General features: G+C 39.9%; 1 protein-coding gene across 3 annotated transcripts in view; it reads right to left on the bottom strand.

Annotated features, from left to right (window-relative positions):
* igsf21a (immunoglobin superfamily, member 21a) overlaps positions 1 to 12,913 on the bottom strand; it is a 186,936-nt gene that overhangs the window by 62,658 nt on the left and 111,365 nt on the right. For all 3 annotated transcript variants that reach the window (XM_042406772.1, XM_042406771.1, XM_042406773.1), the window contains exon 4: positions 2,017 to 2,135. In XM_042406772.1, coding sequence (XP_042262706.1) covers positions 2,017 to 2,135 — 119 coding nt within the window. The remainder of the gene's footprint in view (positions 1 to 2,016; positions 2,136 to 12,913) is intronic.

The following is a 12,913-nucleotide window of genomic DNA, read 5'->3' on the forward strand; positions in this document are numbered from 1 at the left end:
AGTGGAGAAGAGTTCAGGGTTTAGCCTTTTAAAACTGGATGATTGAATTTCTTGGCAGGGGATTCATTAAAATGATAATTCTTATTTATGAAGCCCTTTAAAAAATTAAAATACTCTCCCTGTACTGCTTCCTATTAATAAACTTTTTTTTCTCTCATTTTTCTTTCTCCTCTCTACTTTTTTCTTTACTTCCCGCTGAACTTGACACACTAATAGGTTATGAATAATTCTGTTTCAGTTTAGATGGCAATTAGCCACAATGCCAGAGGCCATTCTTCTTCCTCTCCAGTGGAGTGGTGATTTAAGACCCAGCTGAGTTAGGGTGCTCCAACTATCCCACGACTACATCATTCACTTCTTCCCACCCAATGCTGAAACAAGAAACAGTTAACTGAGTAAATCCTCTCCCATTGATAAAGTCTTTCATTGACGTCAGTGTGAGCACTTTAACAGAGAAATGGGGCTAGTCATCAAAAACAACAGAGCAGAAGGTCAAGGTCTTAGTAAAAATAAAATAAAATAAAGAATAAATAATAAAATTAAGTAAGAAAAAAAAGGAAACATGAAAACAACTGGAAGGTCTCTGAGGCACAAAATGTGATAATGGAGCAATATTGTCACACGGTGTCTCTCTCTAGTGTTCCACTGAAAAATTTCACCATTGCTAATTAGCCATAGGACCACATGGAGAACAGCATGTCTTTGCTGCTGGATTGATACATCAGAGGCAAGCAAAGCAACTGTCGTTAGCGGGACTTAAATACAATAATTACAGCCCAGACTGAGCAATAGGCTACAGGCACAGCACCTCCTCTAGTGATAGAATGAAATATCATTGTAACTGAATAATGGTAACACAGAGGCAATAAGGTTTGAAGTAAATGAAATGAAGCAAATATATATCAAATAGAGATATATATATATTGATACATGTAACCATGCTGTTAGGTTCATAGTTGAAGGAAGCAATAGCCTTTTAAAAGCAGAAATTCCAGATCACTGCTGAAATGTAATCAATTGCTCCATAGCCCAAGGCTTATCTGTCCACAAAATTTCAAGGAATGTGTTCATCAATTCTTGATGTCATACAGACTGTCATGAAAGCAGGGCAAAAAAGTCTAGCAAGGGACGGGAAAAATAAACAATAATCATAAATACTGTATCAGCCAGAAAAATCACCTCTGTATAAAAGATCTTTGATATTAATTGGGCGAGGCTAATTAATCCACTTGTTGCCTGTGGTTCCATTGTTTTCTCCTCTTGGCTAAAATCCATCTGAGTGGTGTGTAATTTTTCAAATTTTCACACAAACCCTCAACAGAAGCAGCAGAAAGAGCTGATGGGTGTTCTCAAATTCATACCAGGCTAGTGTGAGAATATTGATCACTGGTATTAATAAAACATTCATAAAATTTTAATACATTTTCATGGTAACACAAGTGTGCGACAGTTTTTCCTAGAGCAGAATGAAGAAGGCAATTTTGCACACTGACATACAGTATATTGCAGGTTTAGCTTTGAGATAAGAGATGCTCCCTTAATCACAAAGATTGTGGTGGAGATTTGACTTATATATATTTCTATTAAGCAAGAATGTGAAGCTCTACCTGCTTACTTTGAATATGAGCATCATCTAAAAAAATGAAACTATTCACATTATTTAACACACTTGTTCAAATTTTTCAACTCAAAATCCTTGTTACTTGCTGGAAAACAGCATATCCAAATTATAGTAGGCCTACTATCAGTAACTTCAGGCACCTCGTATAAAAGTTGAAGCCTCACACTTTTTTGAGTGATCAAGAGGGGTCTGTCTCCTGCCTGCAGGCCTGCACCACATCCAGTTTTCCAATCTTTGTTTACTATCCAACCCACTGACTTTGAACAGTCCCTGTCTGTGCACCCCATGTCCCACACCAGCATCATATTTTACACAGAAATACATTGAGAACTGTAAGCAAGACAAATGAAAGGATGTCTTCAAAATATATGTAAAGTGCAGTCGAGGGTACTCACACATAACAGTAAGAAAAACATTCCCTGAAGCCAGGACAACCTTCTCCCTCGTTGCCCGGTCATAGATTCCCACATGGCATTCATAAGGCCCGTTGTCTGAGATCCGCACCTCTGGGAGCCTGGAAAACACAATAGCGCTCCATGAGTGTTGGAACAAATCTTTGCATTTAATGAATATTGACACAGTGATGCACAAAGTAAAAATTAGATTAAATAGTTCACTGGTGAGCAAACAAATATTGGTGTTCATAGATATGAAATGATTAAAATTATTGTTTTGTCAGAGCACAAAGCTTGTGAACAGCAAGTGAATCAGTCATCAAACACTAAACATATACTATACATAATACAAATCTATTCTTTTCGACATGACATTGGTGAATGGTGTGTTTATTCTGATAATAAAGAGCTGTAGTAACTTTACAGTGCCACAAACTGCTCAGAAGAGTCATTGCAGACCATACATATGTCTGATATATGCCTTTTTAGGTACTACTATTGGAAGTAGCCAAAGTCAGAAAAAATTCTAATCTTCTGGACTGTTATGTTTGTGAGGATATTTTTTACATGTTTCCATAGTTAAAAAAATGTAAGTTTATGAGTACAGTTTTGCTAATGTGATTTTTACAGTGTACTAGCACATTATATTCATAAAATTTACACTGAAACTTGTACTTAAGCTGTCTGTTTATATATATTTGCTTAAAGTGTGGCCAACTGCTTTCAGTCAGTGTCTAAGGATGCAAAAATACAATGGTAAATCAAATAAAATTAAGTAAAATTAATTAGTGGCTCATGCTGAATTAATTCATTGTTCATTATTATCAACAATTTCTTAATTAAATTACTACCAAACTTGTATATTATTGGTAATGATGAAAATTATTAAAATATGAGTTGCAGTGTTGTTCATGTGATGTACTGTATTTCTTCCAAAGGTCCATTAAGATGACTGAAAAGTCATCTGTATAAGGTATAGATGAAGAAATAATTCATACCAATAACATTATATTTTACAAAGCATTCACTCTGTTTTAATGAACATATTCTAAAATGTTAGAGGATACAGTAAACGTTGTTTATTTAACATTTTTAGGTTTTCAGTGTATTGTGCAATTCATTGTTCTTATGTACTTTTCAAAAGCTTGAATTCAAACCAAAACTTCCTTGTTTCCAAGTCTGCTTGTTTACCAGCTAAACTGCCAGACATTTCCCTACTGCATCTGCTCTCACACTGAGACTGAATAAATATCAGCTTGCTGAATGTTCATCAAAATTGTGATCATGAATATAAAATATAACTCTCTACAGTGTCACTGTACTGTACATTTTAATTTTTATAGTCTGCATGCTTAAATGAAAGAATACTAAAACAAAGAATGAATGAAGAATTCTTTCTTTTGTCATTTTCCCATCATATGTATGTATTTTAGGGTCTAAACAAAACTTAAATAAATATCTTTAATAATAAAGATAATAATGTTGTCAATTTAAATAATTGACATTATTACTGCTGTTTTTCTGTCAGTGAGACCAGTCTTTATTCTTTTTTTTTTGGGGGGGGGGGTCTGCTATTGGCAGTTCTCCCTGAAGGCACGCTACACTTTGAGTGCACTAGGCATGCAACGTAAGCGGACTGCTTACAGAGTGGATGCCTATGACCATACGCTTCAATTATAATCAATGAAAGTGGCTACATCAGTCACGAAAAGGCAGTGCGTAAGTCGTGTGTATGCACCGCAGAGTTCAACCTAAAAATAGACCTGTCTTCTGTTTATATTTTTTATGCAAGCCATACATGGCTATAATGCATATAAATGGTCTATATTTTAAAATAATTAAACTGTACAGGATAAATGACTCTAGCTTTTGGCAGTTTTGTTGTGAGATTTTCTGTTATTTTTCCTGTTTCCTGTTGTTTCATGTCCCTTGCCTTTGTTGATAAAAGTTGACAACAGAAATTGAAATAGTGTTTATATATGTTGGTGTTTAGTTACTTTGTTTACTTTTGCCAATACTTTGGTACTGGTACTTTGCCTTGTAACATTATCCCTTATCCATATCACACAAACAAGGCAAGAAAAGCTAAAGTTAAGTTACGCAAGCCTACGCTGGACTGTATTTCTGCTGCAGGTGTAGCCACCAGAAAACAACATGTTTGCTCCACGAGAGGTCCACTTACGTTACGTGCCCAGTGTAGCCAAAGCATAGAGCGAAATGAGTTGATCTGCTTTTCTTCTTTTCACAGGTGACTAAAAGGTGACAAGATACTCTAATATACTAATAATACCTAAAAATTTTCAAATATGAAGAATTCGCAAATATCTCTAAAACCACAAACCTTTAGGCTAAAAAGAACTTAAGGGAGATTCAGAAAATTTCTAAAATGTGTAATAAGAACCAAAACCAGAATATGCACACAAAACCCATCATTAAATATACACCAAATAAAAACTTTTTTTCAAAGCCTGTTTTGGTGTTGAATGACTAAGGGTAACATTTTGCATAAATTAATGAGTACGATCTTGACCTGCTCTATGTGGAAAGTGCCCTGAGGTAACTTTTGTTATGAGTTGGTACTACATAAATAAAAAAATAAAAAAAAACATTTTCAGTTTCTAAAAATCAAAACAGAACTAGTTTTAAAAGACAAGAAATAGAAACCAAATTATCATCCTATAGTTACTCATATGTACTAAAACAGTAATCATCAGCAGTGAATCTTTATGTGAGACAAAAATAAAGCAAATGCTGAAATATCTAGGTAAACTCACACTCTTACTGTAGTTAATTGTTTCTTCTCTCTCTGGCTGGTGTGTTCACCAGAAAAGACCTTGTAAATTTCACAAACATTAAGTCCAATACTCACTGCCAGGTTTGGTCCAGTATTCTCAGATGTCCTGTTTAATCCAACATACGCTGGTGTTTTAGCCCTAGTTTGGTCTAATATTTGCTGGCATGTTAACTCTAATTTGGTACAACTTCTCTGGGTCTCTCTTTGATTGCTCGATGTCTATATCTTTTCACCAGACACTTTTACCCTCAGCATTCTTCCACGCTATAAGGTCTGGTGCATAATGTGCTGAAAGCTGCGCTGAGCTGCAGACTGGATTGTTGATTTGCAGTGGGATCAGTAGCAATATTGACATCTTTGTCTAAATGGAACTTTAACTAAAACCTTATACAAAGATCTCTCCTTAAAACTCAAGACAAAACCAAGAAGATAACAATAAATATTATTTTTAATATGAAATAATACTGTGCTTCTTCCTCACTCAGTCAGACGTTTTAGTGTGTGTATCTATTTCACAGCCAGATATAGGTATGTAATTGTATTTTTTGACAACTGTACTGTTTGACTTCAAAAGTTTAATTTCTGGTTTTGATTAGACATTGCAAGAAAAAGACTCTAGATACTAGAAATTTAATTTAATACATTAAAAATACTCTGTTTTATTTGGTGGCCAGAAATATTCCAAAATAAAATAAAGGTTAATTTCAAGATGTTTAGAGTACCTCTTGTACAGTACAACTTTCATGCAGTGCATAAAATGGAGGTGTTTTCAGTGTAACGATGTAATCTTCTTTTTGATTTTTTTTAACAAGTATATTTTTTCAGTTTACTTAATTATACTTCAGGTACATTTGTTCTCTGCCTATAATTCTGCAGAGAAACAAAAGCCAACAATTATTCAGTCAGTGATAGCTGATGACAATTTTTGAAAGAGCTGGGGAGCACAATCTGTATTCTGCACTCGGCTAATATGTCAACAGTGATAATCAAAGTGAGACACCACCAGTCACATTTAGCCTCTGTGATTTATTCCCACAAAACAGGAACAATTGTCCTTGCCGCCCGGGCGTTTCAGATGGGGACCTCTGTTGGAACAGCGGCAGGGCGCTCACAGCAGCCGAGCTTTAATGAGTTCAGCTGTGTGTGTGTGTTTATGTGTGCTGAGGAGAGGAAATCACTCTTTTGGAGAGCAGTCACAGTCAACTCTCTCTCTCTCTCTCTCTCTCTGTATATACAGTACCAGTCAAAAGTTTGTACACCTTCCCTTTCCCTTGAATGAGAAAATGTGTCCAAACTTATACTTACAACTTGTAAGTATAAGTATGGGTAATACTTTCCTCCGTTCATATACACAAAATCACCTACTGTACATAGCTGGCCGCTCAGGACGAGCCTACCAATTGCATGTGTATATGTGTACTATATGTGTACTATATAAGCAGCATCTCGCTGCTGTTTAACTATCTCAAACCACTAAGGTAAGGTTACATTATCATGACCGTCATTTTATCTCACACAAGCTCCACCCTCTACTGGACTCTATGGATACAGTAGGCGGAACCCAATGAATGTTCACACTGCCGCGACATGTCATCAGACTGCCTCACTGAACGTGACTGGCTATAGCTTAGTTGCCGTGGCCCTCCTACTACTTTATAAACCCAGCCGCTGAAGCGGAGGGGTAGGGGGTTCAACACAGCCCAGTAACATGACAATGAACTGGGTGAAACCATGGCCTAACCTCGCAGGAGTCACAGGTCAAACACCAGACACCCTGCATACCCCATTCCCCTAGTCGTCTTGGATCATGAGAGAATGCAGGTGTATAATTGCCCTGGGGGTTGGTCGTCGGGTGTACCACAGCTGACATTCACCCATTTCACAAGTCCTGAGACGCACATGCGAGCACGGACCTTGAAAAGGAGACTGTCATATCCAAAAGCTGCTATGCCATATGTGGAATGCGCTGGGACCACAGTGGATGGGTCCTTACCCGCATGCCTGTAAGTTTGGGAGATGCTCTCACAAAGCCAACTAGCTAAGCACCTCTTGGATAGGGCTTCACCAGCTACTCCCTCTCCATAGCACACAAACAGCTGTTCAGTGTGCTGAAGGGGGGCCGTGCGTTCAACACAACATGCCAATGCACGTACTGGGCAGAGGTGCAGTTTTGCCTCCCTGGCATCCCGATGGGGTGGAGGACAAAATGCCTCTAGCTGAATAGTTCTTGACCTAAATTAACTCCTCATGTTCTCAGGGACAAAAGAGGGGTCCCATCTGAGAATAGCACCACTGTGGTCACAACGAAGCAGCAAACACAATCGCACAATTCACTCACCCTCTTAGCTGAGGTCAGCACAAGCAACAAAGAAGGAGCACTCCAGAGGGCCTCGAATATCAATGGCAGTTCCCTCTGAGGGGTGGAGACATGCATCACCGGCCGTTGCCTCCTAACCCCCTGTAAGAAATGTTTCAAGAGGGGGTGGGCAAAGACAAGTCTGTTGCCAAAGTCCTTAGGCAGGAGGAAACAGCTGTTGCATATACTTCACAGAGGCACGAGACAGCCCATTTTCCACCAGATAGTGTAGAAAGGAGAGAACCTCTCCCACTGCACATGTCGGGGGGTCCAGTCTCGTTTCCTCACACCAGCGTTGGAATCCCAACCACTTTGCTTTGTAGTAAGCAATGGTGGATCCTGCTCTTGCCACTTGGATGGTCTGCACCACCTGTGCACACAGTCCAGCCCATATCAGCCTGTTCCTCTCAGGAGCCAAGCCTGGAGAGGTTAGCCCAATGTGGGCAGTGCGCCTATCAAGCCCGCCTCTTGGACAAAGCCCCCCACACTTGGAAATGGACCAAGGCTGGACCTCCAACGTCTGGGTCATTTCTGCATACCACAGTACCGAGCGGCCATCCAGGGCTAACAAGATGACCATCTGTCTCTCTTGTCTCACTCTCTCCAGAAGAGGGGGAATGAGTTGAAGAGGAAGAAAGGTGTAAAGCAGCCTCCTTGGCCATGGCACATATGTAAATGCATCCACCCCTAAGGTTGGATCATCTTGTGGTGTCAGGGAGAACCACAGCGGGCAGTTTCAAGTGGCGAACAGGTCTACCTCCGCTCTCCTAAACCGGTTCCAAATCTGCTGCGCCACCCTCTCTGAGGGTGGCCAAGTGGCTGATGATGGCTAAGCCGTTACTACTCTTCGTCCAGTTGTTTAAGGCGTTGAGTAACTAAGATGCCAGTGACACACCAAACACACTCAAACTGTTGTCTATTGAAGCCAGCTGCACACTCTGCTGGAAAATCTTGTCAAAATGTTCCAGCATCTCACACAATAGTGGTGGTAGCGGCTTCGTGCTCACTGTTTTCGGGAGCAACTCTCCCTCTCTCTGCCTGCTCTCGGTGTGTCTCTCTCCGGATGGCAAGCGAGTTGCTCCGGTTCTGGTTTTAAGCGACGGTTATCCTCTGGCTTGTTCCCGTCTTTGTGCGCTGCAGCCTGGCTGTACACGGAGGATGACCCGCTGGCAGCAGCCTGAAGCCCACCGTCACTGACTCTTAAATAAGGGAAAGATCTACACTGGGAGGTGAGACAAAAGCTGCCTGAGCCAGGTGAGCCTGTCCGTAGAAACCCTCATGGAGACAGCTCACCAGCTTGGGATGGGGGCACTGTAAGCCAAATACAGCCCACTGTGATGGTCATCACTTGCAGACAGACGCTGGCAGTGAGGCTCCTCTGGACGGTGGCTTACCAGATACCGATGAGATGTTATCTTCATCATCTGCAACAAAGCTTTCGTCTCAGCAAGGATGACCGGGAGCAACGGTGGTATGTGGCCAGAGTGTGGGGCTTGGTGTCATCAATCACAAATCTTGACTCCTTGCAGCGGAGCATCACGTCAAAAAGCTGAAGTGATCCCACCACTGCTGGCATCTAATCTTGGGCAGTTGTCGACAGCTTGCTCATCCAAGGCAGCAGAAGACATGCAATGAAGCCGGAGCATGACAAGTTACAAGAGTTTTGAAGTAAGATAAGTGAGCAGATTCGCCATCGCTGAAGTAAGAATGATAGTGAAGCAGCAGCGAGATCCTGCTGGCCAGCTACATACACGCAAATTTGAGTGGGCGATTACATGCGTGTGATTGGAGGAGAGCATTACCCATATAGTCCAGTAGAGGGCGGAGCTTTTGTGAGACAGAACTGTGTTTTCTCTGCAAGAAAACACAGAACAATAACAACATTATCTTACAGAGAACTAGGAAAAAAATCAACAAATACTAATGAAACCATAGTAGGAATTACAACCTTATCTACCTGTTGCTGTCCTGATGTACAGGTCAGTTGAGATAGTTAATAAAAACCAACTGTGAGCACCTTGAGGTATAAAGTGAGGTTGTCTCCACCAGCACTTCTGTGAGGGATAAGTATAAAACAACTAAGTCTTTTTTTTCACCACAGTGCAAAATGATGAGAATAGCACTGTAAATCTCTCTGGTGGTGGAGGGGAGGTAATTTGCTTTGTCTTGGCTGGTTACATTATAGTAAACGCTGATGTAGCTCATTGCTTTGTTTTATAAACAAAGCCATAGTTCTGTTATCCACAATCCTGACTGCTGAACTCATGGATTCAAAACAAGACAAATGCAGGGAAAAGAACCCAGAGATAAGATAGTTCAAGGCATGGATGTATTGCCAAAAGAAGGGTGAGGAGGCCACAAAGAAACCCCCAACCACAGCATTTCTGAGTGGCTGCCTGCTTCTGAAGTCTCTACCAGTTTGACTGTAAGACACGTCCATCAGAATTAGGAGTAGGAAAAGAGGAAAGGTTGTACTCCTAACATTGAGACTTCTGATAAATATTAAGACTGGTAGAATTAATTTTTCAGCACTTGCTCTAATCTTTGATGCCATGCATTTCAGAGGTGCTACTCCATTGAGAATCTATTCACAATTTTTTTTTTTTTCTCCCATTTGCCATTAATAGGTCAGCTAACATTTGAAATTCTAATTGGAATGAAATCACTATTTAAATGGAATAACTGAATTAAAAAAAAACAAAAAAACATAGTATGCCACACATCAGGCCCAGTGTCAGGATGGAGTGAATGAGAGGGCTGTTAAAAATTGCGAGGGGGGAATTTTTTTCAAAGAATACAATTAATTGATTTAACAATAGCCCCAGAAAGGCTAAATAACAACAACATAAGGCTATTGTTTTAAAACCAAAGAATAAATTTATTAATCCGAGCACTCACATAAGAACATAGCACTAGCAGAGCACTAAATAGTTTTTGAATTTATGAACGATCTCTGTCAAAATCAGCAGGGGCGAGGCGCGTAGAAACAGCTGTTTGCGGCTTGCAGCTCTCTCTCTCTCTCTCTCTCTCTTGTTGACTGTCCCTTCACTTCCCTGTTGTTTCCCTTCTGTCTGTAGATTGCTACAGTGGGGAGGAAATGGAATTAAGGCCGAAAGTTTTATTTACAACCAAGAAAAGCAAGCCAGGTTAAGAAACTGAACAAAGTGACGTGTTCTGTCTGTCTGTTTATTGATCTCCTCCGCTCCATTTCAGTACTATATGGACAGCGTGGCCCAAGCATACACCTACGCACATAGCCTAAAATTATACTGGAAAAGTACTCTGACACAAAAAAAACAGCAGAATTCTTACAAAATAAACCAGCAAAATTATTTCTTACCTTTTCTCAGCTTTAACAGAGGTGTAAAAAAATACAACGGAGTGGGCTATGCCCCCTTAAGCTCCCTCATGGTATGCCACACATATATTTTTTCCTTCTGATTATTGCACTGATTACCCCCATAAATCAGATATCTACAACTGTGCCACAGTTTTGAGAGCTGTTAAGCAAACATTTATGAGTATTTTGAGTCTATATCTTAGGTCTCATTTACACCTGGTATTAACATGTGAACTGTATCTGGATACATTATGTGAATAATGGAAAATAATACGGCCCCTTGTTATCTTCATTCTATCTACATTGTGATCAGTTCCCAATATACCAATTAACTAGGCGTGGATGGATGGGACTGGAAAGATTTAACTACCACTACTACTTGTAGCTTTTGACAGGTTTGTTTAAGCTAACAGGAAGAGGTGGAGTTAGATGACTTTGTAGGGATTGCATTTACACCTGGCTGAGATCCCATCACAATGTGGTCCACATGATCTGGCTGAACTTATCACATTCCGATCACAATGCAGTGTGAGTGCTTTTATACCTTACATTAACATGTGTTTCTCAAGATAACCAGATACAGACTGCATTTTAATGCAAGGTGTAAATGGGATAAATAGTGAGATGGGAGTGTCAACGCATGATTTTAGTCTACGTTTGTGCAGCAGAACATTTTTCTTGTTTTCACAGTTCCCATTTTACCATACAGTACTCTACATCTTCCACTTACCCTTCTTTCTGGGCCTGAAAGCCTTTCTTGTTGTTTTTTTTTCTCCTCAAACCCTCATCTTTAATAATTTTTTCATGTTTTATTGTTTCTTTTTATACAGTCTATTAATCTTTTTGTCCTTTACTTTGTTTTGAAATTATGGACCTCATTAATCACTGATGTATAAAAGGCTCATTAACAATGACACAAACCGAGGTAGATGCTGGGACAAAAGAGAAAAAACATAACATAAAAAATACAAGCTTTTTCCACAGCTTTGCAAAAAAAAAAAAAAAAAAAAAAAAAAAAAAAATTAGCCATGTCAATAAGCAACCAAGTGAATATGTAATTGAATAAACAAATAATTTCCAGCAAACCACATTAAACACAATACAAAACCTCCCAAACACCAAAAAACAGCACATGCATGGTGGAGATCGATAGCAATGGGCCCCCATGGAGGAGCAGCAAATACAGCACACCACAAAGAGAGATCGATTGTCCCCTAGGAGTTGCATCTGAAAGCTCTTTCCTGTTATGTAGGCCTTCCTCCAGAACTCCTCCTGCCTACAAATGCAAGCAAACGTAACTGCCTAGATGGAGAGTGAAAAAGAGCAGTCTTGACAGAGCGGCGTCTGATAGCTCGTCCAGTCAATCTCTGCATCAAATCAACTAGCACACTGTCAGATACTCTTTCTGGCCAAAAGCATTAAATGTGAATGGATCAAGACTGTCTACTGTAAGCAGTACACTCGTTGGACGGCAGAAACAAATTACCTAGAGGTCAGGATGCAAAGAAAGGTGTGTAATCATCCGTGTTTCCTTAAAGGCAGAATGAGTAGGATTTGTTGGTTGTGGTTTGTAAACACAAAGTTGGCCCCTCCTCTCTGGCTCAATGACACCGGGGGTCCATTTCACAAAGCAGTTTTAGTGAAAACTCAGAGTCTGTTAACGCTGAAATGAGGGAAACTCTGAGTTTTCCGTTTTAAAAAGGGAGGTAACTCAAACCAAAGAAAGAGGGGCAACTCTAGCCTGTTTCAGAGAGAGCGATAACTTAAGCAGTTACCGTAGTAACAGACTCTATGAACCTAACCTTGTCGGGACCAGGTTTTTCTCAATGAACCTCGAGTTTCTCTCTGTCTCCGCCCTCTTTCAGAGCCACACACCCCATTTGATTTCCTCATTCATTCAGTCAGCAGGCGAGTTTTGGCGTAGCCTAGTTCTGCCGTCTGTCATTTAAAAAAATTATTTAAAAAAATCAGAGTCAGTATATTAGAAGTCCATTAGGCACAGTAGGTGGCGACTTTTTTCGCTAACATGGTATGTCCTTTTGATAACGATCCCGTGGATGAAGGTGCAGCATTACTGCGCAGAGAATTAGCCTAAATATTAGTCAGGAGATGGTTATCAGACCCTTATAAATGTTCTAGCATTTCCAGACAATTATCTTTTTGAGCTTAGGGCCAGCTCCTCTGCCTCCGTTAGAGGTGGCGGTGCTGGGCCACCACCCGTTTTACGGGCATCTGCCTTCTTTCTGTTGGCTGTGTTAGTTTAAATAGGACTAATTATTTAACAGAACATAATATAGATGAGAAGACATTTATGTGTGTGAAACCAGCATTATGTTGGGGATAAAACAACTGCACAGTCAAACAGCCACTTAATATTTACTTTACAATGTAAAACATGATCAAAATG

Source organism: Thunnus maccoyii, chromosome 3 (genome assembly GCF_910596095.1).
Source record: "Thunnus maccoyii chromosome 3, fThuMac1.1, whole genome shotgun sequence".
Classification (NCBI taxonomy): Eukaryota; Metazoa; Chordata; class Actinopteri; order Scombriformes; family Scombridae; genus Thunnus; species Thunnus maccoyii.